Genomic DNA, 18,002 nt, shown 5'->3' with positions numbered 1-18,002 from the left:
AGGTGATGACAGGGAGAAGAACGGTTCTTAGCCCTCAACAGCATATTACAGGCTACATACATCTTCAGGACTTTTTAAAGGGATAGTTCAGACTTTTTTGAAGTGGGGTTGTATTAGGTACTTATCCATAGCAAGTGTATTAAAACAAAAAGTGATAGTGCCTTTGAAGTAGTGGCTCCAACACTATGCAACTCTCTTCCTTTAGGTTTACAATCTGCAGTCACCTTAGAAAGTTTAAAAAACACAAACAAAGACCTATCTTTTCAAAATGGCCTTTGTCCCACCCTAAACTGTCCGGTGCATGTTCTCTGTTATGTTACTTTCTGGGGCCTCAGCAGCCTGTATTTGCTCTATGATTTACTTTCTATTTATTGCTTTGTTTTTGTTAGATTGCCTTTGTTTTTATTGATCGCATGTTTAATTGTTTGATTGCTTGATTGTATTTTGTGAAGCACTTTTGCAAATTTTATTTCTGTTAAAGGTGCTATATCAAATAAATCTTATATTATTATTATTATTATTACCTACAGTAAATGTCTGTCAGCATGCCCCCAGACTGGAGAGAGGGCCTTCAGCTAAGGGAAAGCTTTCGATTTTTACTGGTCCATCTACGTCCCAACCCTCACCTATAGCCATGAGCTCTGGGTGGTAACTGTAAGAATGAGATCATGGATTCATGCGACCAAATTGAGTTTCCTCAGAAGGGGTGGTTGGGCTCAGCCTTAGAGTTAGGGTAAAGAACTCGGACATTCGGAGGGAGCTCAGAGTAGAGCCGCTGCTCCTTGGTGTTGAAAGAGGTCAGTTGAGGTGGGTTGGGCATCTGATCAGGATGCCTCCGGGGCACCTCCCGTTAGAGGTGGGCACGTCCCACTAGTAGGAGGACCCAGGGCAGACCTAGAACACCCTGGAGAGACAACATATCTTGTCTGGCCTGGGAACGCTTTGGGGTCCCTCAAGAGGAGCTGGAAAGCTTTGCTGGTGAGACGGACGTCTGGGGCGACCAATATATGATTAAAGTAGCCCTCAAGATTGAATGAATAAATGAAGGAAAAAATATTTGTTCACTCCTGATTTGATCATATGATTTAAAACCATGCAGTCATTTTTTTTTGGCCCAGGACACTATGACTACCTCTGCTTTCCAAAATAGGAAAACAGGGTCTTAACAGTAGATAAAGTACAAGTAGATACAAAATACATGCGGAAATATGATTGATGGATTATATTCACAGGAAGTAATGGATAAGGTGTGGATAAGGGGCCCATTTTCTAAAATGTTGTCCCCCTGCCTGTAATTTTGTGAGCAGCACACTAATAAGGTCTTTTGGTCTGCAAGACAACATTGAGGGCTTAAAAGCGCAAATGACAATGTTTCTGTTGCGTTGAGTCTGTCCGGTTTGCTGCAGCGTCTCTACTTTCGCTTACTGTATTTTAGTAAAACATTTCGTCTTTCTACGGGACAAGATAAAATTGTGACTAAGTTAAAAGGTTCGTTTGCTCACAGCAATGTCAAGTTGCTCAACTATCCACCTAACTTTACCGCAGTGGGATGGAGGCTCGCGGAAGATTCGCTTCATCCACTTAGTGAATGTGACATCTTTCAGGCTGACAGAGAGCCCCAACAAGGTGAGTGTTATCTGCCACTGCAGGCTCAAACATGGATTCTGCACTTGTTTCAATGAAAATAGTGGATTTGTGTTTGTAATCATATTTCCCATAACCCCTGAAAGCAGCTAGAGGGTGCTGTATCCATAGATATAAATCAACACCATCTTCGTTTACATGTATCATCTTTGTATCTGTTTCAGAGTCCAGGGACCCCTCTCTTTTTAGGAGCTGATCTCTTCTCCAACACTGACATCCGCACAGAGAACCATCCCAGGCACCACGCCAAGTTTGCCAAGAAGGGATTTGCAACAAAAATACATTTTTCCTCAGGTAAAATACAACAGAAAAAAATAGCACTATAAAGAAAGACCTGCCTTGCACCAACGCACACACATCCACTAAGAATGTTTTCCTCCTGTTGCAGCGTTCAGGTTCCATGGGCTGAAGGTACCTACTGCAAATACCAGCCTCTGGTTCTACAGCATTCAGGGACTGTTTCGTGTTGCCTTTGAGATGTACAGTAAGCAAGAGCAACTTGCTGTGCTGGAGAACTTCCAGGTGCAGCACAGTTAATAATATGTCTTTATATGTTACACTTACAGGCCACTTTATTAGGTACACCTTGTTTGTAGTAGGTTGGACCCCTTTTGCCCTCAGAGCTGCCTTAATTCTTTGTGGCATAGATTCAACAAGGTACTGGAAACATTCCTCAGAGATTTTGGTCCATATTGACATGATAGCATCACACAGTTGCTGCAGATTTGTGGGCTGCACATCCATGATGTGAATCTCCCGTTCCACCACATCCCAAAGGTGCTCTATTGGATTGAGATCTGGTGACTGTGGAGGCCATTGGAGTACAGTGAACTCATTGTCACGTTCAAGAAACCAGTTTGAGATGATTTGAGCTTTGTGACATGGTGCGTCATCCTGCTGGAAGTAGCCATCAGAAGATGGGTACACTGTGGTCATAAAGGGATGGACACGGTCAGCAACAATACTCAGGTAGGCTGTGGTGTTTAAACCATGCTCAGTTGGTACTAAGGGGCCCAAAGTGTGCCAAGAAAATATCCCCCACACCATTACACTACCACCACCAGCCTGAACCGTTGATACAAGGCAGGATGGATCCATGCTTTCATGTTTACACCAAATTCTGACCCTGCCATCTGAATGTCTCAGCAGAAATCCAGATTCATCAGACCAGGCAACATTTTTCCAATCTTCTATTGTCCAGTTTTGGTGAGCCTGTGTGAATTGTAGCCTCAGTTTCCTGTTGTTAGCTGACAGGAGTGGCACACGGTGTGGTCTTCTGCTGCTGTAACCCATCTGCTTCAAGGTTCGATGTGTTGTTGGTTCAGAGATGGTCTTCTGCATACCTTGGTTGTAACAAGTCTTTATATGAGTTACTCTGACCTGACCATTTTCACCCAGAGAACTGCTGCTCACTGGATATTTTCTCTTTTTCGGACCATCCTCCGTAAACGATGGTTGTGCATGAAAATCCCAGTAGAGCCGCAGTTTCTGAAATACTCAGACCAGCCCGTCTGGCCCTAACAACCATGCCACGTTCAAAGTCACTTACATCACCTTTCTTTCTCATTCTGATGCTCGGTTTGAACTTCAGCAGGTCGTCTTCACCATGTGCTGCCACATGATTAGCTGATATTAACGAGCATTTGAACAGGTGTACCTAATAAAATGGCTGGTGAATGTATATTGCCTAGATTTTTAAACACCCCAATATGTCTTTTGATATATTACTGTCTTTTTCCTTTGTAGGATATTTGGAAATCGCAGATAAATGACAGTCCTCTGAAAATGAGTTACAGCCTCAGTGTGCAGCTGGACTTTCCCCTCTCCAGCAGCCTGCATGATACAGGATCAAGGAATGTAATGTCACAACCTCAGCACTGCCAGGTTGACAGGGAATCGACGGCTGTGTGTGGCAGTGACACAGATGATACATCAGCAGATCATGATTACTGTTCTTTTCCCAAGCAGAGCGTGCAGACTTCAAGCCAGCCGCTTGTATCCACAGTGAGACAGAAGTTGCACAGCTTGGATGACAAACTCTCCTCTTGGACTCAAAGCGACACAGAACAGCTGGAGACTATCTTGCTGCTTTTGGAGTGCGTCGATAGGTACATAAATGGGAATCTAGAAGAAAAGGATGTGACAGAAACTGTGTTAGCCCTACTGAAGGCCAAAGACTGGGACTGTGTGTATTCAAGTTCCCTGCTCTGTGGAATAGGATGTTGGCTGGGCCAACAGTTTCACGCAGCCAACAGCAGCATCAGTCAGAAAGTGGAGGGCTTTAAAGTTCAGCATATTGAACGAATCAGTGACTTGCCACCTGCTGAGGAACTAGCCACAGAGCTATTCCCAGAGGCCATGCAAACACTGCTGCTTCATTGGATGGGCCTAAGTGAGGAATCAACTGTGGAGAAGAGACACAGCGAGTATCCAATCCTGCTCCTCATCCTTGAGTTCGCCAACCATAACCTCATCACTGGTGTGGCTCATGTGCTGTACTCCAGTCTGATATGTAAATAGGAGTGGGTTTCCATTTAGGCATCAACACACAGATCTGCAATTCACCTAAACAGTTTCTAATATATTAATAAATGTGTAGTTTTATATGTGAAGTTGTCCTTCCTTGCTTTGGACAGTCTTTTGCCGCACATACTACTTCTATCAGGTTGGGCAACAACTAGGGCTGGGTGAAATTTTAATGTTGTGCAACCTCCAGCGGAATCATACTGCTACATTATTTTTTCATGTTAATGTTTCACAACATTGATTCCAAACAGATTGTGTTTGACAAAACAGGTGATTGCAAGTTCTTCTTCTGATGTAATATGAGGTGTAATTTCCACTTTAGTGTGTAGATGCTAGTGGCATCCAGCAATGAGGTTGCAGAACAACATAGTTGTGAATATTATGTACCATTTTTGCCAAGAGATGCCCCTAAACCCTACACACTGGACCTTTAATACACTACTGTTTGGCCAGCTTTCAATCTCAGGCTAAGAATGTGAATTGAGCTGCTGAGTTTGCCTTGATATACTCCAAAAAATGCCACAGATGAGTATTATACTTACAGTGGCATGAAAAAAGTTTGGGCATTAGTCAAAATTCTGTTTACTGTACAGTATATAGCTAAGCAAGTAAAAGATGACCTGATTTCCAAAAGGCATGACGTTAAAGATGACACATTTCTTCAGTATGTTAAGTTAGATTACTTTTTTATTTAAATCTTTTACAGTTTCAAAATAACAAGAAAGTAAAAGGGCCTAAAGCAAAAGTTTGGTCACTACTAAGTAGCGCCCCCTTTGGCAAGTATCACAGTTTCTTAACACTTTTTGTATCCAGCTAAGAATCTTTCAGTTCTTGTTTGGAAGGTTTTCACCTTGGGCCGTCTTGCATGCACTGCTCTTTTGAGGTCTATCCACAGATTGTGTCATCCATGTCAAAACCTTCAGCTTGTGCCTCTTGAGGTTGTCCATTGTGAATTTTGAGGTGTGCTTGGTATCCTTGTCCTGTTGTAGGAGCCATCCTCTCTTCATCCTCAGCTTTTTTACAGATGGTGCGATGTTTGCTTCCAGAATTTGCTGGAATTAAACTGAATCCATTTTTCCCTCTACCTGTGAAATGTTCCCCGTGCCACTGGCTGCAACACAAGCCCAAAGTATGATCGAGCCAACTTCAAAAGCAAACTTCTGACACTAAATTTCATGGTGAGGACACAGGAAAGTTTTTCCTTCTGATGACTCTCCCGTGAAGGTCATATTTGTGCAGGTATCACTGCACAGTAGAACAGTGCACCACCACTCCAGAGTCTGGTAAATCTTCCTGCAGGTCTTTCGCAGTCAAACAAGGGTTCTGATGTGCCTGTGTAACAATCCTACAAGCAGACCTAAACTTCACAGTTCCTGTTATTTGTCATCTCTTAATGACATTACAAACTGAGGAGACAGCTTCCTGAAAACACCTTGTTGTCTTCTTATACCTGTCTCCTTTGTGGGCATCAATTTTAGTTTTCAGAGTGCTGGGCAGCTGTTTAGAGGAGCCCATGGCTGCTGATTGACGGGACAAGGTTTTAGGAGGCAGAGTAATTATAAAGCTTTGAAATTTGCATCCCTAGCCTTTCCTAACGACGACTGTCAACAAGTCAGAGCCCTAACATGCTAATTAAGGTCTGAGACCCTGGTAAAAGTTGTCTGAAAGCTCAAATGTCTATGGTGCTCCTTTCCCTAATTCACTCTAAAATTGCACAAAACAAAAATAATACATTTATTTTGCTTAAAATGTTGAGAAAGCAAGTTTTATCTTGAACCGTGTACCTTTTGGAGATCAGTTCATCTTTGACTTAACTATTCACAGTATAAGAAATTTTGACCATGGGTGCCCAAACTTTTGCATGCCTCTGTAGCATATTTGGTACTATTGTGGCAGGATTTGGCATGATAACCAACTTATTTATTTCGCAGGTTTTGTTTTGGTTTATAGTCCCAAAATGTATGTAGAAATGAAGAAAATGGGATTCACATAGCTTTTTTTTCCTGAGGGAGCCCCAAAACCACACCTTATGTTGTGTTCTCCCTGACCTCTCAAACCAAAGTTGCACCCTTGGATCCAATGCACACTAGAGAACGTGACACCAGGTTAATTCTGTATGATTTAGCTGTTGATATTTTGCTATATAAATTGATTTGGGCAAATATTATTTTGATTTTAAAGTTTTATAATTAACGCCCAGCTCTGGCAACATTAAATTGAACGGAACCATAGTGTAAGAACCCACATGTTTAAGTAAAGAGGTGATGTATGAAAACCTTATTCAACACAAAACTAATTTATTTCAAGAACATTTGAACTATGTGATTTCTCCTGTCAAGCACATCTTTATCCATGGTAATCCTGAAGACAATATGTATTACAACCCACTGTTTGTTTTCCCAGTCAGGAGAAATTACTCTGTGGGGTTCAGATAATGCTACATTGACTTCAGATGCCTTTTCACTAAATGGATGTAAACAGTGTTCACTTGAACCACATTATATTCAGTTTATGTTCAAACAATCACATATTAATATATATTTGAGTTAAAAAAAGAAAGCTACCACATTATTCAAACAAATATCTAATTTTAACCAGTATCAACCAGTCAAACTGATGCATCCTTTTGCAAAGATTACAGTACAGATTAATCAACACTGAGGCAAACTCAGCATCTGGCTATTTACATCATAATGTTCAAATACGTGAGATGTTTGTCTATAAATAAATTACAGAGTCAGAGCAACATCCATGCAAGCTTGAGGGCTAGCGATGAATCGGTGGTCCTATATGATCAGATGAGTGGCAAAGATGGCCAACGCATGGCACTAGATGGAATCCATTCCACGGGAGAATGAGGAGGTGAAGCCGAGGCCCATTCCCCTCTGGGTGTGTGTCTGAGAGCGAGCCATCTCATACTGAACGTCAAGGTTCCTAAACATCTCCTCCTGCTTTTGAAGAGTCTTCAAGCCTTCATCGTTAAGTGGTTTGGCAGCTTCGGCTTCATCCTCTCCCTGTGAAGACACCAAATTCAGTTAAACTCCGGGAAGTTAAAGGTTAGAAAACTTTAAGTACTGGACTGAAGATTTAACTGCAGTATCAAATACCCATTGGTTAAGTAAAATGACAGTTATACTTACTTTAATACCCATTAGTTTGCGGAATTTAACATTTTGGTTCTTGTTTCCAAAGTTAAGCTTCTCCCACAACTCAGCTGTCTGGGACTTGTCCTTAAGAACAGGAATGATAAACATTATGTAAATGTTAAATATGCAAATATTTTACATTAAAATATCCTTTTGTAGTGTTAACATTTATAAGCGCAAAGCTTTAAGCTCATATTGAGGCAGAAAACACTTGTGGATAAATAAGAAATAACAGCAAAATCCATTCTCACCCCCTCCTTCTTCCCCTGCCATAGCATTTTCCTCTTCTTCTCCTGCTCTGCAAACTTCATCGGATTTACAGCGGATGGATTATAGTAGCTGGGCACAGCGATACCAGTCTCTGCCAGTGTTTTTGCTTGAAGAGCTGCCATCTGTGCTGCCATGGCTATCTGAGGCGTGACCTGGGTCCCAGAGGCCAGGAGGGCAGCCACATTGAGCGCAGGGTTTGAGGTGGCAGCTGCAGCTGCAGCGGCTACTGCTGCGATAGGAGCGGCAACTGGAAACAAAATACACAGATGGGCAGTAAGTGAGTGAATCTTTACTCAAATGATCAAGGTTTTTAAAACTTTGCACAATAACTGCTTCTCACCTGCAGCTATCTCCTGCTGTTGCTGCTGCTGTTTATCCAACATTTCCTTCTCCTTCTGTTCCTGCAGTTTCTTGGCTCTCTCCAGCCTGGAGAGAACAAGAGAAAAGATCACATTGCTCATTTGTTTTGCAATCCTGTTGTGCTCACTGCTGTGTACTTTAAAGTGATCATATGACCTGTAATCAAAAGTGTTGGAGACATCGGCCAGAGTTTTCATGTGTATTTTTGAGCCCTTATTTAACAGGGGACAGTAGATATTTGAAAGGAAATGAAGAGACAGGAGGGGTTAACGTGCAACACAGGTCCCCGGCCAGACTATAAATGTGGACGATGACGTTACATGTCAGTGTCTTAGATACCTAGACCACCAGTACACCCCACCTATCACTATTTTATGTTTCGTTGTTTCCTTCCAATGTGGCCTCATGAACAATACTCTCTGGCAAGTGCAACATTGATGAGAAGTCAGATTACAGCCAAACCTAGAAGTCCAAACTTTCATCTGAATAACTTTAGCAATGAATGGTGGCTGATGCTTAAGTTGTACATTTATTTCTGATTGGTTCCATTAATACTACCTAAACTGTGCTTTGCCTGCTTGCCATATCATCGTCTTAAAAAGTCAGGCATGAGCAGCGCAATAAAAGTTGACAATGACTTCAAAATATTTAAACAGAAATGTTTTTTAGGTGCTATTGCACAAATGCAATGCAAACATCTCCATGCAATGCAATAAGCACCGCTACCATTGCTTGGATTTGGCCAAAACAGAATGCCCAACCATCTACATCGTAAATGCCCTGTGAGGTGTTGCCTTGCCTTCTGGCCAGGGCCTCTTGTGCATCCATAGCTGTGTTTCGGCCCCGGAAGGCAGGTGGATTAACAGACCTGCTTCGACTCTTTCTGCGCGCCTTCTCACTCCTTTTCTTTCGCTCCCTTTTGGAACAGAAAAAAATAAAAAAAATAAAATAAAAATCAATGAGCATACGGTTAATGACAAGTAGAAGATTTCAAAAATACTTAATCCCCACAGGAAATACTGGCATTTCATTTAAGCTCACCTGCTCTTACTGCGACTTCTGCTATGATGACGGTGTTTGGTCCTTGAACCTGAGCGAGACCTAGCCTTCTTCTTCCTGTCCCGGCTGCGTGATCGGGATCGCCGTTTGTCCTTACTTTTGCTGTGATGCCGCCTGAAAACAACAAGATCCATCAACTGAACCAGAACTGTTGCAATAGAAATTATGATACATTTGTTTACTGTCCAGTTGTTAAAAAAAGTTCTTACCAAAGCATCATCAATACAGAAAGTACAACAGACTCTTCATAAATTATGACTTTCCTTCTGTGTCTTTAAACGAGGTAAAAGACCCACTGACACTGTGTCTTTATTCAGTTTCTTGACCAGACTGACCTCTCTCGTGAGTGTGACCTGGACAAGCTCCGGCCCTTGGAGGGCCTCCTGTCTTTGCGTCTGGACCGCTCCTCTCCGTTCTCTGCTGAGAGTCTCTCATGCTCTTGCTGCTCGTCTGTTTTTCTGTGTGATTTTGATGGCTTCTCAGAGTCCCTCTTTCGTGCCTGTTTTAAGAAGAAGTTGTCTCTTTCAGGAAAATAGTGCAACAAAAAGAGTTAGTACCATGGCTTAAGGCAGAAGGTAGGTCATAAATTTTGACAAGCTGAAAAAAATTCTTGTCATTTGAAATCCACTTTCATAACATGTACAGAGTGTCATTCTGTGAACATGATTTCAAGTGTGGGCATCTCTATTATATGGACTAATGTGACCATGCCAATTCCGTCACAGACTGAAATCTTGCACGTTCAGACTGCACCATGGCCCATAAAAAAAGATAATAAAACTCTTTTCTATTTTCAATGATCTCTAAATGTGCCATTTGAGGTCAATCAACATACTAGATGAAGTTGATGTAATTGCTTGATTCTTGCCCTTTCTAGGGTTGTACCCACATGGTTGAATGCACTTACTGTACGTCACTTGAGATAAAAATGTCAGCTAAATACATGTAATGTAATGCAATGCAATAATGTCATGTAATTAAATCAAACCACCATGTTTGGAACATCTCACTTCTTGTAATAGCGGGCATGCAAACCTTTAGATCTGATTCGCAGGGGAAAAAAATTAAATGTGGTTCTTCAGTTCAGCAACAACATCAATTCAGTGTTAACAAAAGCTTTTGAACATGAACCCACTGAAAGGTGAAATTAGGGATGGGCATTCAACTTATTTATTACTTGCGTCATCCAAATCATACAATGCACAATATCTAATTAACATAAAAAACACAGATTAACTTCCTAAATTAAAAACTGATGTATTTCTACAAAGTATTTTTTTGCCAGGTTTCATGTCCTATGCACCATATGTCAATTTCTCTTTATGACAGAGTCACACCATATTTATCTCATGTGATCATAGTTTGGAATAGTGCTGCATTAGTTTGATGTGACATATCACTGAAGAAGGCTGTTACTCTTTAAACAAACAAATTAGTTTTTACAGGAAAACTGCATAATTACATAGGTAATGAAAAAAACTGTTTGCATTAATGGAAAAATTAATGTGTTTAATTATGCCCATCCCTAGCTGAAAGAGATGCAAGAGTTAATTCCATTTGTTCTACCAACAGTGTGAGACAAATAGGAGTTTGAATGGCAGATAGTTACCTGTCCCAGTAGTAGGCATATTATTTTGCTATGTCAGCAGGGTCTTCTGTTCAGTCTCTTCGTGCATTAGCACGCTGAGTATGATTTATTATAGAAATGTTATCATGTGATCTACACACAGGATTTAACAAAAAAAATAAAAAAGGAAAAAAAATGTACTCTTCACCATTTAATATGGTTACAAATAATGACAGATATCCAAGGATGACAGCTTCCTTTGAGACATGTCAATATAGGGAGAGTAAGACAGGACCCTTCCCATGTGAGTAAGTCCATCTCCATCTATTTCTTTTGTTCTTAACTTTGATTATTGTAAAATATATAACCTAATAAATCATACTCACCTTGACCTAAAACTAACATGGAATACAACTTAAGGGCTTCAAAATCACATCATATGTGTTTCTAGTCAGAGAAATGAATGTATTATTTACCTCTTTACTCCTGCTGCGACTCCGTCTGTACTTCCTGTCACCTGGGAAAAGCAGAAGGCAGAGTGCTGACAAGTATACATTTCAAAAATACCTTGAGAAGAGTGTGTGTTTGTCCAAATGTGCTTGGACAAACACACAGTAAAGCTACTGTGTATAATATTTTATGCACTTAGTGGACAAGATTCTGCAGCAGTGTCTGTTGGGGCATTGACTCTTTCTATAGACACACTTTATCTGCACTTTTAAAAATAACATGAGAGTGCTGACTATGCACATTTATATACCGTCACACTGTCACATGCAAAAATATAGCAGCCCCAGTCACCTCACAAATATTATTTGTGACTAATTCAGTGGACAGCTGTTTTCTTCCTAAAAATTAATCTGATACAACAATATGTGTACATACTGAGAACAGATTTTAGACCATGACCCTAATTAATGAGGCATTTTAAGCACTGTCCGGTTACTGTTACTGAATACCAACGTTTTCTGTCCCTGGAGCGTGACCTCGACCGTGAATGGTGGTGTTTGGAGCTTCTGGGAGATCTGGATGACTCCATGCTGTGTTTTTTTCTGTGATGAACTGGTGAGCTTGTTCTGGTCAAGTCGACCGAGTCATTGTCACTTCCCTGGAAGAAATGGATGTGAGATGAAAACGTGAGAGTAGCAAATCAGTGTGGTTCAGTACGCTCAAGTATTGATGATGTAGTTGACATTAGGACATATGTTTTAATGTCCCTGAAATAATCACTTTATGACTGTATCCTTGTATAATTTTGCTCTGTCTTCGCACTACAAATGAGACACACACACTGAAAACACGATGACTCAAACGCATAACTGATTGATGTATTCATTGGGGCGGCAGTAGCTCAGTCCATAGGGACTTGGGTTGGGAACCGGAGGGTCGCCTGTTCAAGTCCCCGTCCGGACCAAAATATGGAGCATGGACTGGTAGCTGGAGAGGTGCCAGTTCACCTCCTGGGCACTGCCGAGGTGCTCCTGAGCAAGCCCCCAACCGCTCTGAGCGCCTGTCATGGGCAGCCCACTCTGACATCTCTCCACTTAGTGCATGTATAGGTCCTGTTTGTGCATGTGTGTGTTCGGACCTGTGTGTAATTGACAAACAGAGTGAAAAAATTGAATTTCCCCTTGGGGATTAATAAAGTATATAAAATTAAAAAAATTAAATTAAAAATTAAATTTGTTTCCGTCCTACCTAATGGCTTATAGTTGCACCAAAGTCTCTTACTCATTCCAATACACTAATAGATATGTTCTTTATCCTTTTGCACATTATTTGAGACCACAAGTCAGCAGAGTGAATTAAGGTAGAAAGGAAATTTAAATTACCACAGATGTTGTAAGGTTGGGCTGCAGTAATATGTAGCCCATCTACTTCAATCCACTGTTAAACTCTTTGTTCATGCATTCTCTTTCAGATACATGATGGGAATTTTCTTGTTGAACATTTGGCTTTTGTTATCTTATGAACAGCCTTGTTATGATGATAATGATAATATTAAGTATTTCTTTCATACAAGAAATGCAACATAAAACAGTAAAACAAGGCAGTTAAATAAAAAGGACATTTAAAAATAGTGTAAAACAAAAAAGTAAGATGAAACCAGAGCACAAAGATGGCATCATGGTTCAATAGTGGCAAATCCATACATCTTACAATGAAAGAATTGTGATGCTAACACTGTGTTATTCACCGTGCATCCTCAGGTATACACGTGACACCCCTGACTGCATGTTCACAAATGTCCACTCAGATGGTTAAGAATTAAGTTAAATAATTTAGTTTTAAGTTAATGAGCTGATGATTATCATTTATACAGACAAAAACAGCATCTTCAAATGTGCTATCGATATAGCTCTACCATGGTCCACTGAATGAAACCCATCTCACAGGTCATCACAATGTTAAACAGCTGCTGCTGATGTTAAGTAGGGCAGTTCTCTCGGCTAATATGAAATACGACATCTGGTGGGTTGTATTCAGTGTCGTGACATTGCTTTTTTCCACTAAAATGCTTACTCAGATTGTTAAGGATAAGGCATTCAAACAAAAACAAGCCAGTTAGCCAACATGCTATCTACATTAGCTAGATCCTACAACGTTCGCCATTCATACTTAGAACACAGCAATTTTAGCGTTAGCTAGGTCGCTAAGCTAACTAACGCTAACCGCCATCTTTAAGAAAAAATATTTCAAAATAGAATCGTAATCTTACCGGTATACTAATGTTATTTATATTTCCCTCTATTTAGGCATGTGTTGATTATCGTTATGTAATTGTACTCACCGACATAATCCCGAAACACACTGTAAATGTAATACAGCTGTTTCGTTGTGTGTGCAGACGAACACGGAGAGATACTTAGCTGCTACACAGCCGTTGTTAGCTCGGATAGCTAATTTGATCTGGGTTGCCAGGTTTTATCTCTCGCCTACATTCAGGCAAATGCAAACAGAGCGTTGAACAATAGTAACGGAAAATACACACGGTGAAAAAATGCAAAGCAAAAGAATTAATGTTTAATTCTACATATAAACTTTTTATCAAAAGGAATATATTTATATACAACTCATTTGTAATTACCAACTGTTTGACTAGTAACTAATTTAATATCACGTTTTTTCTCAGTAACTGTAACTGATTACAGTTGCATCAATTTTGTTATTTAATTATGTAATTCGTTACATGTAACAACTTACTCCCAACACAGATTGTGATTTAATGATCTAATCTTAAAACCAATGCCGTATATATAGGAATGGACTACGCAAGAAACTGAAACGTAACCAACCTGGCAACGCCGCAAGACTCTCAGGATGTTCCTGCAAAACTTTGCTGTTCTTTCCCCACACTTAGCTTGTCAGGCAAGTGTGGGGACTCTCAAGCTGTGCACAACCCAAATAAGGCTCGTCAATTAAATGGTTGTGTTTAGACTAAAGATTGATGGCATTCAAATGCAGGCTGTAGTCTTTACTTCTGCCAATTCTGACGATGTAGGCATGATTTATACGTAGCCTGAGATAGAGGTTATGTCTGTTAGACAAAACTCAGGGAAGAGTCACCCCAGGTGTCCCACAGCAACCCGCCAAATTCTGAACGCACCAGTACGACAGCTATTACTGTTGAGTTATGTTGGTTCTCTGTGTTGTTGCTGTCTGATTATTTCAGTGAAGTGGTGAGTTACCATCAACTTCATACATATCGTAGTCAGTCTTTGCCCATATATATCAGTAGGTCATCTTGAAATTTGTCGGTTTTGTAACTCTCGGCTGAATTACTCTCTAGCATTGACGTTATCATAACACTGATGAAGATGCAACTCAGTTATTAGATGAGTTAGCTAACCTGGCTAACGTCAAGGCATCGCATTTCGAGTACACGACTCATGTCAAATCATTTTAAGATCATTTGTAACTTAACATATATTCTCTGTAACCTAGCTCCACGAAATGGCGACGTGGAGCGACGTTGAACTTCTGACCAACGAGGACACAAACACTGTCCGGTTCGGCAGTGTGTCCAGGGAGGAAAATGGCAGCGGCCTGTATCAGGTGGATACACTGGTCAAAATCTCCACCGCCAATGAGGTAATGAATGACACTTTATACAGTACTCCAGTTATTTACTATGTACTCACACTCAGCCAGGGGCGTAGCGAATAATTCTGGGACCTCTGAAAATATAATGCCCCTGTGCTTCCTTTAAAGTCCTTCAGTCTATCACCCTACCAGTGACAGCACTGATCAGTGATGGGATGGAAATGCTTGTTCTTGCAGGTGCAGGCAGATCCTCGTCTCTCCTCCTTCAGTGGGTCTAACTGGAGCATTGTTGTTGCTGACAAGACAGTTATCCTGTTTGACCAAAACTATCAGACCATCCTGCTGCTTCTTCACTTTGGTACGTCCCTTCTTTCATCTTTATGCTGTTTACTATCCATTAGATGTCAATGGGTCTGCTCCATTTCAGTGTGCTGGTGCACCGCTTAACACTTAACGCAAGGGCCAGGAAATCTGTTTAAATGGAGTGTAGTCTGTCAGCCAGTGGCAACAACCACGTAACTGTGGTTGTGGACCAGATAAAATGCCTTGTGCGAGAAAGCTGCCCTTGATTGGTCAGAGTTTCAATGCCTGAAAAATCCAGGAAGTAAACAAAACATTGAAGAAGAGTACACTTGCAAGATAAATGTGACACTTTCTAATGTCACAATGGAGGGACAACTACGCAGGTTGATTTTAGCGCTGGACATCGTGGACTATATTGCTGTCATTGTTCACTTTGGTCAAACCATACAGTTTGAAAACAAGGCGCGGCTCCAACTAGAAAACAATGTTTTGATGCTTTGGATGAGCCAAATGTGCATATTAAGGCAGTACAGGGGGAGGTGCACATTAATAATTCTCCAGGACTGTAACATGCTCATGCTTAGCCCAAATAATGTGTAATGAGAATGCAGCTGGTTCGGATCGAGGTCGGAACACGTTCTCACCACAAACGAACCGCACCAGAGTGTGGTTGTAACCAGACCGAGACCACCTCTTCAAGAAGGTCTTGGTCTGGTTGTTTTGGTGCGCACTCAAGTGCAATTGCTGTGTTGTTCACACCTGCCCATTCATCAGTTCTCTATCTTATCAGTCTTTGGTGATGTATGCGCTGCTCTTGCTGCAGAAATTTAGTGGTGGTTCTGGCGGATCTACTGTGCTATGATAACTGTCAAATGGTGTGCAGACTGTCTGTTTGGTGCACGGCAGACGTATGCTGGCATGCTAATGGTGCAGACCCAGTTTTGTGTCCTCCTGAGATCGTCTGTGTGGCTGCACCCAAATCAGCGATTACAAGAATGTGTTAAGCTGCTTTCTCTCCCTGTGTAGTCCAAACAAAATCAGTTTAAAGATTCTGTATATGTACGGTCACAGTCCAGATTTCACCTTGATTTCATCTTGATTTCATACAGCTTTCATTATGCCTTTCCTATCAGAGCAGGTGGCTCTTTCACAGTAACTACTGTATGTTAATACACCAACTTTTTTTTCAGACACTGAGGTGGATGCCATTGATGTATGCCTGAATGGACAGTTTTTGGTGGTCTGTGAAAGAAATGGAAACCTGCATTTGATCTATGTTCCACACAAGAGGACCCTTTTCACCAGGGTATGAGTGTTGACTGATATCTGTAAGGCATACGCCTGTAAGATTACATTACATGATTGCTCTGTGGCCTTGAATTGTTATAAGTCTGATTTCACCTGAACACTTGAAGCACAACTATAGATGATCACCAGCTGTAATACTCCTTATAACTTTGTGTCTTTTTTCTTAAACTATTTTTTTTAATAAGCACAATGTGTTTCACTTATATACTTAAACATGTTTCATTGTTTGGGTTTGTAGGCTTTGGTGAAGACACCATCCAGTGGAGATAAGAAAACATACCGCTATCTCATCATAGAGGAGGACAAGTCATCCTCAGGTAAAAATTCTATATGAATATGTAAAATGAAGGTGGAATTTTTAACTTGAGGTGTTAAATGCTGTGTTTTTTTTTCTCTGCATCTTTTCTGAATATGTTACCAAGTTCTCCAATTTTTGTTTTTTGTTGCCAGGGATGTACCATGTGTTCCTTCTCATAAAGGATGGGTTTTTCCACATTACAAACCTTGCACTGTCAAAGATCGAGACAGGTATCAAAACATCATATGCAGCACACTTAAAGTCTTGTTGAAGACATTGTGTTGACTAAATCAAACCTTTATTTTTCTTTTTTAAAACAGCCATTGAAAAAATGGATGTGGGAGCTTTGAAAGAGGTAAGTTGAGGCAATATTTTTTCCATGCAGTATCAAACTTTTTTTTAACAGCATAACTATAATTACACTTTTCCTCAACTCAGCTCCAGTCGCTCATCAAAATAGACTTCTGCTCCACCGGTGAATACCATGACGAGGGCTGTAGCACAGCAGTGATGTTCAACCTGGGCTCTGAAATCCACTTAATGATCGGGGTCAGTGTCTGTGAGAGAAGTCTTACTAATTTATTTACCACCTGCAGTTAGATACATTGGTTATATTTAAATTAAAGCATTTTTAAAGGACAAAATAAATGAAAGAAATGAACTCTCTACAAATGGACAATGGTACCTCGCTGGTACCTGCTCAATTTATTTTACTTCCTTTTTGTACTTTGCTGTTGCTTTTATTTTCCTACACATGTAAGCAAATGAAGTATTTTTTTCAAGATAAAATTTAATCTTTACTATGACACTAAGACAAACTTAAGATTTGAGTAAACAAGACCTTTCTAGGAATGGTACTAACTCCTCAAATATAGCAGGTAGACAACATGTATTTCTTGATGTAACTTGTGGCAATGTTATTATCTTCACAGGGGGATAAAGAAAATGTTTTGACTCACTGGATGATGGACCCTCATCAGTCCAAGATGTGCCTTGCTCAATATGTCAACAACAGCTTAATTCCAGGTAAGGTCTTGCTCTACGTACAGTACAGTTACACATTGTTAATGTGCGTTTTGGATGATACTGAATATTTATCATCTATATATTTAACCTTTTTGTTAGTAACAAATCAGGTCTCGACAGTAGAGGTTGCCAGGTTGAGACTGGCACCCACTTTGACAAATTAATTTTTAATTTTTTAATTTACTTTATTAATCCCCCTGAGGGAAAATTAAATTTTTTCACTCCGTTGTCATTAACACACAGGTCCGAAATACACACACATGCACAAACAGGACCTATACATGCACAAAGTGGAGAGATCTCAGAGTGAAGGGGCTGCCCTTGGTGAGGCACCCCGAGCGGTTGGGGGGTTCGGTGCCTTGCTCAAGGGCACCTCGGCAGTGCCCAGTAGGTGAACTGGCACCTCTCCAGCCACCAGTCCACGCTCCATATTTGGTCCGGACGGGGACTC

At 40.7% G+C, this 18,002-nt stretch overlaps 3 protein-coding genes across 5 annotated transcripts in view; 2 read left to right on the top strand and 1 right to left on the bottom strand.

Annotated features, from left to right (window-relative positions):
• Window positions 1-1,381: 1,381 nt before the first annotated feature.
• On the top strand, window positions 1,382-4,421 carry si:ch211-110p13.9 (uncharacterized protein LOC562347 homolog). The gene is made up of 4 exons (XM_050051296.1): window positions 1,382-1,626; window positions 1,809-1,938; window positions 2,033-2,166; window positions 3,391-4,421. The coding sequence occupies exons 1-4, from the start codon at window positions 1,507-1,509 to the stop codon at window positions 4,162-4,164; spliced, it is 1,158 nt and encodes a 385-aa protein (XP_049907253.1). The 5' UTR covers window positions 1,382-1,506; the 3' UTR covers window positions 4,165-4,421.
• Window positions 4,422-4,886: 465 nt separating this feature from the next.
• Window positions 4,887-13,502, bottom strand: rsrc2 (arginine/serine-rich coiled-coil 2). Of its 2 annotated transcripts, none has more exons than XM_050051305.1 (10): window positions 13,364-13,502; window positions 11,536-11,680; window positions 11,049-11,089; window positions 9,341-9,504; window positions 8,988-9,119; window positions 8,815-8,862; window positions 7,927-8,012; window positions 7,568-7,833; window positions 7,311-7,400; window positions 4,887-7,184 (listed from the first exon to the last, which is right to left on the bottom strand). In XM_050051305.1, the coding sequence occupies exons 1-10, from the start codon at window positions 13,367-13,369 to the stop codon at window positions 6,999-7,001; spliced, it is 1,164 nt and encodes a 387-aa protein (XP_049907262.1). In that variant the 5' UTR covers window positions 13,370-13,502; the 3' UTR covers window positions 4,887-6,998. The 2 variants fall into 2 exon arrangements, with proteins under 2 accessions (XP_049907262.1, XP_049907261.1); XM_050051304.1 differs by having other exon boundaries at window positions 4,888-7,184; window positions 8,746-8,862.
• A 637-nt stretch (window positions 13,503-14,139) lies between these two features.
• kntc1 (kinetochore associated 1) overlaps window positions 14,140-18,002 on the top strand; it is a 30,927-nt gene continuing 27,064 nt past the window's right edge. For both annotated transcript variants that reach the window (XM_050051712.1, XM_050051711.1), the window contains exons 1-9: window positions 14,140-14,252; window positions 14,518-14,664; window positions 14,854-14,974; window positions 16,110-16,225; window positions 16,466-16,544; window positions 16,678-16,755; window positions 16,846-16,880; window positions 16,964-17,074; window positions 17,458-17,551. In XM_050051712.1, coding sequence (XP_049907669.1) covers window positions 14,527-14,664; window positions 14,854-14,974; window positions 16,110-16,225; window positions 16,466-16,544; window positions 16,678-16,755; window positions 16,846-16,880; window positions 16,964-17,074; window positions 17,458-17,551 — 772 coding nt within the window. In that variant the 5' untranslated portion in view covers window positions 14,140-14,252; window positions 14,518-14,526. The remainder of the gene's footprint in view (window positions 14,253-14,517; window positions 14,665-14,853; window positions 14,975-16,109; window positions 16,226-16,465; window positions 16,545-16,677; window positions 16,756-16,845; window positions 16,881-16,963; window positions 17,075-17,457; window positions 17,552-18,002) is intronic.

The sequence above is a fragment of the Epinephelus moara genome, chromosome 8, assembly GCF_006386435.1.
Source record: "Epinephelus moara isolate mb chromosome 8, YSFRI_EMoa_1.0, whole genome shotgun sequence".
Taxonomy (NCBI): Eukaryota; Metazoa; Chordata; class Actinopteri; order Perciformes; family Serranidae; genus Epinephelus; species Epinephelus moara.
The sequence above is the reverse complement of the archived record's forward strand: the minus strand, read 5'-3'. Positions and strand labels throughout refer to the sequence as shown.

Coding starts and splice junctions, on each gene's coding strand:
- si:ch211-110p13.9 (XM_050051296.1), top strand. CDS start 1,507: ATGTCAAGTTGCTCAACTATCCACCTAACTTTACCGCAGTGGGATGGA. Junction 1,627..1,808: donor TGACAGAGAGCCCCAACAAG/GTGAGTGTTATC, acceptor TATCTGTTTCAG/AGTCCAGGGACCCCTCTCTT. Junction 1,939..2,032: donor AAAAATACATTTTTCCTCAG/GTAAAATACAAC, acceptor CTCCTGTTGCAG/CGTTCAGGTTCCATGGGCTG.
- rsrc2 (XM_050051304.1), bottom strand. Junction 8,863..8,987: donor AGAAGTCGCAGTAAGAGCAG/GTGAGCTTAAAT, acceptor CTGTTCCAAAAG/GGAGCGAAAGAAAAGGAGTG. Junction 7,185..7,310: donor GCAAACTAATGGGTATTAAA/GTAAGTATAACT, acceptor GTGTCTTCACAG/GGAGAGGATGAAGCCGAAGC.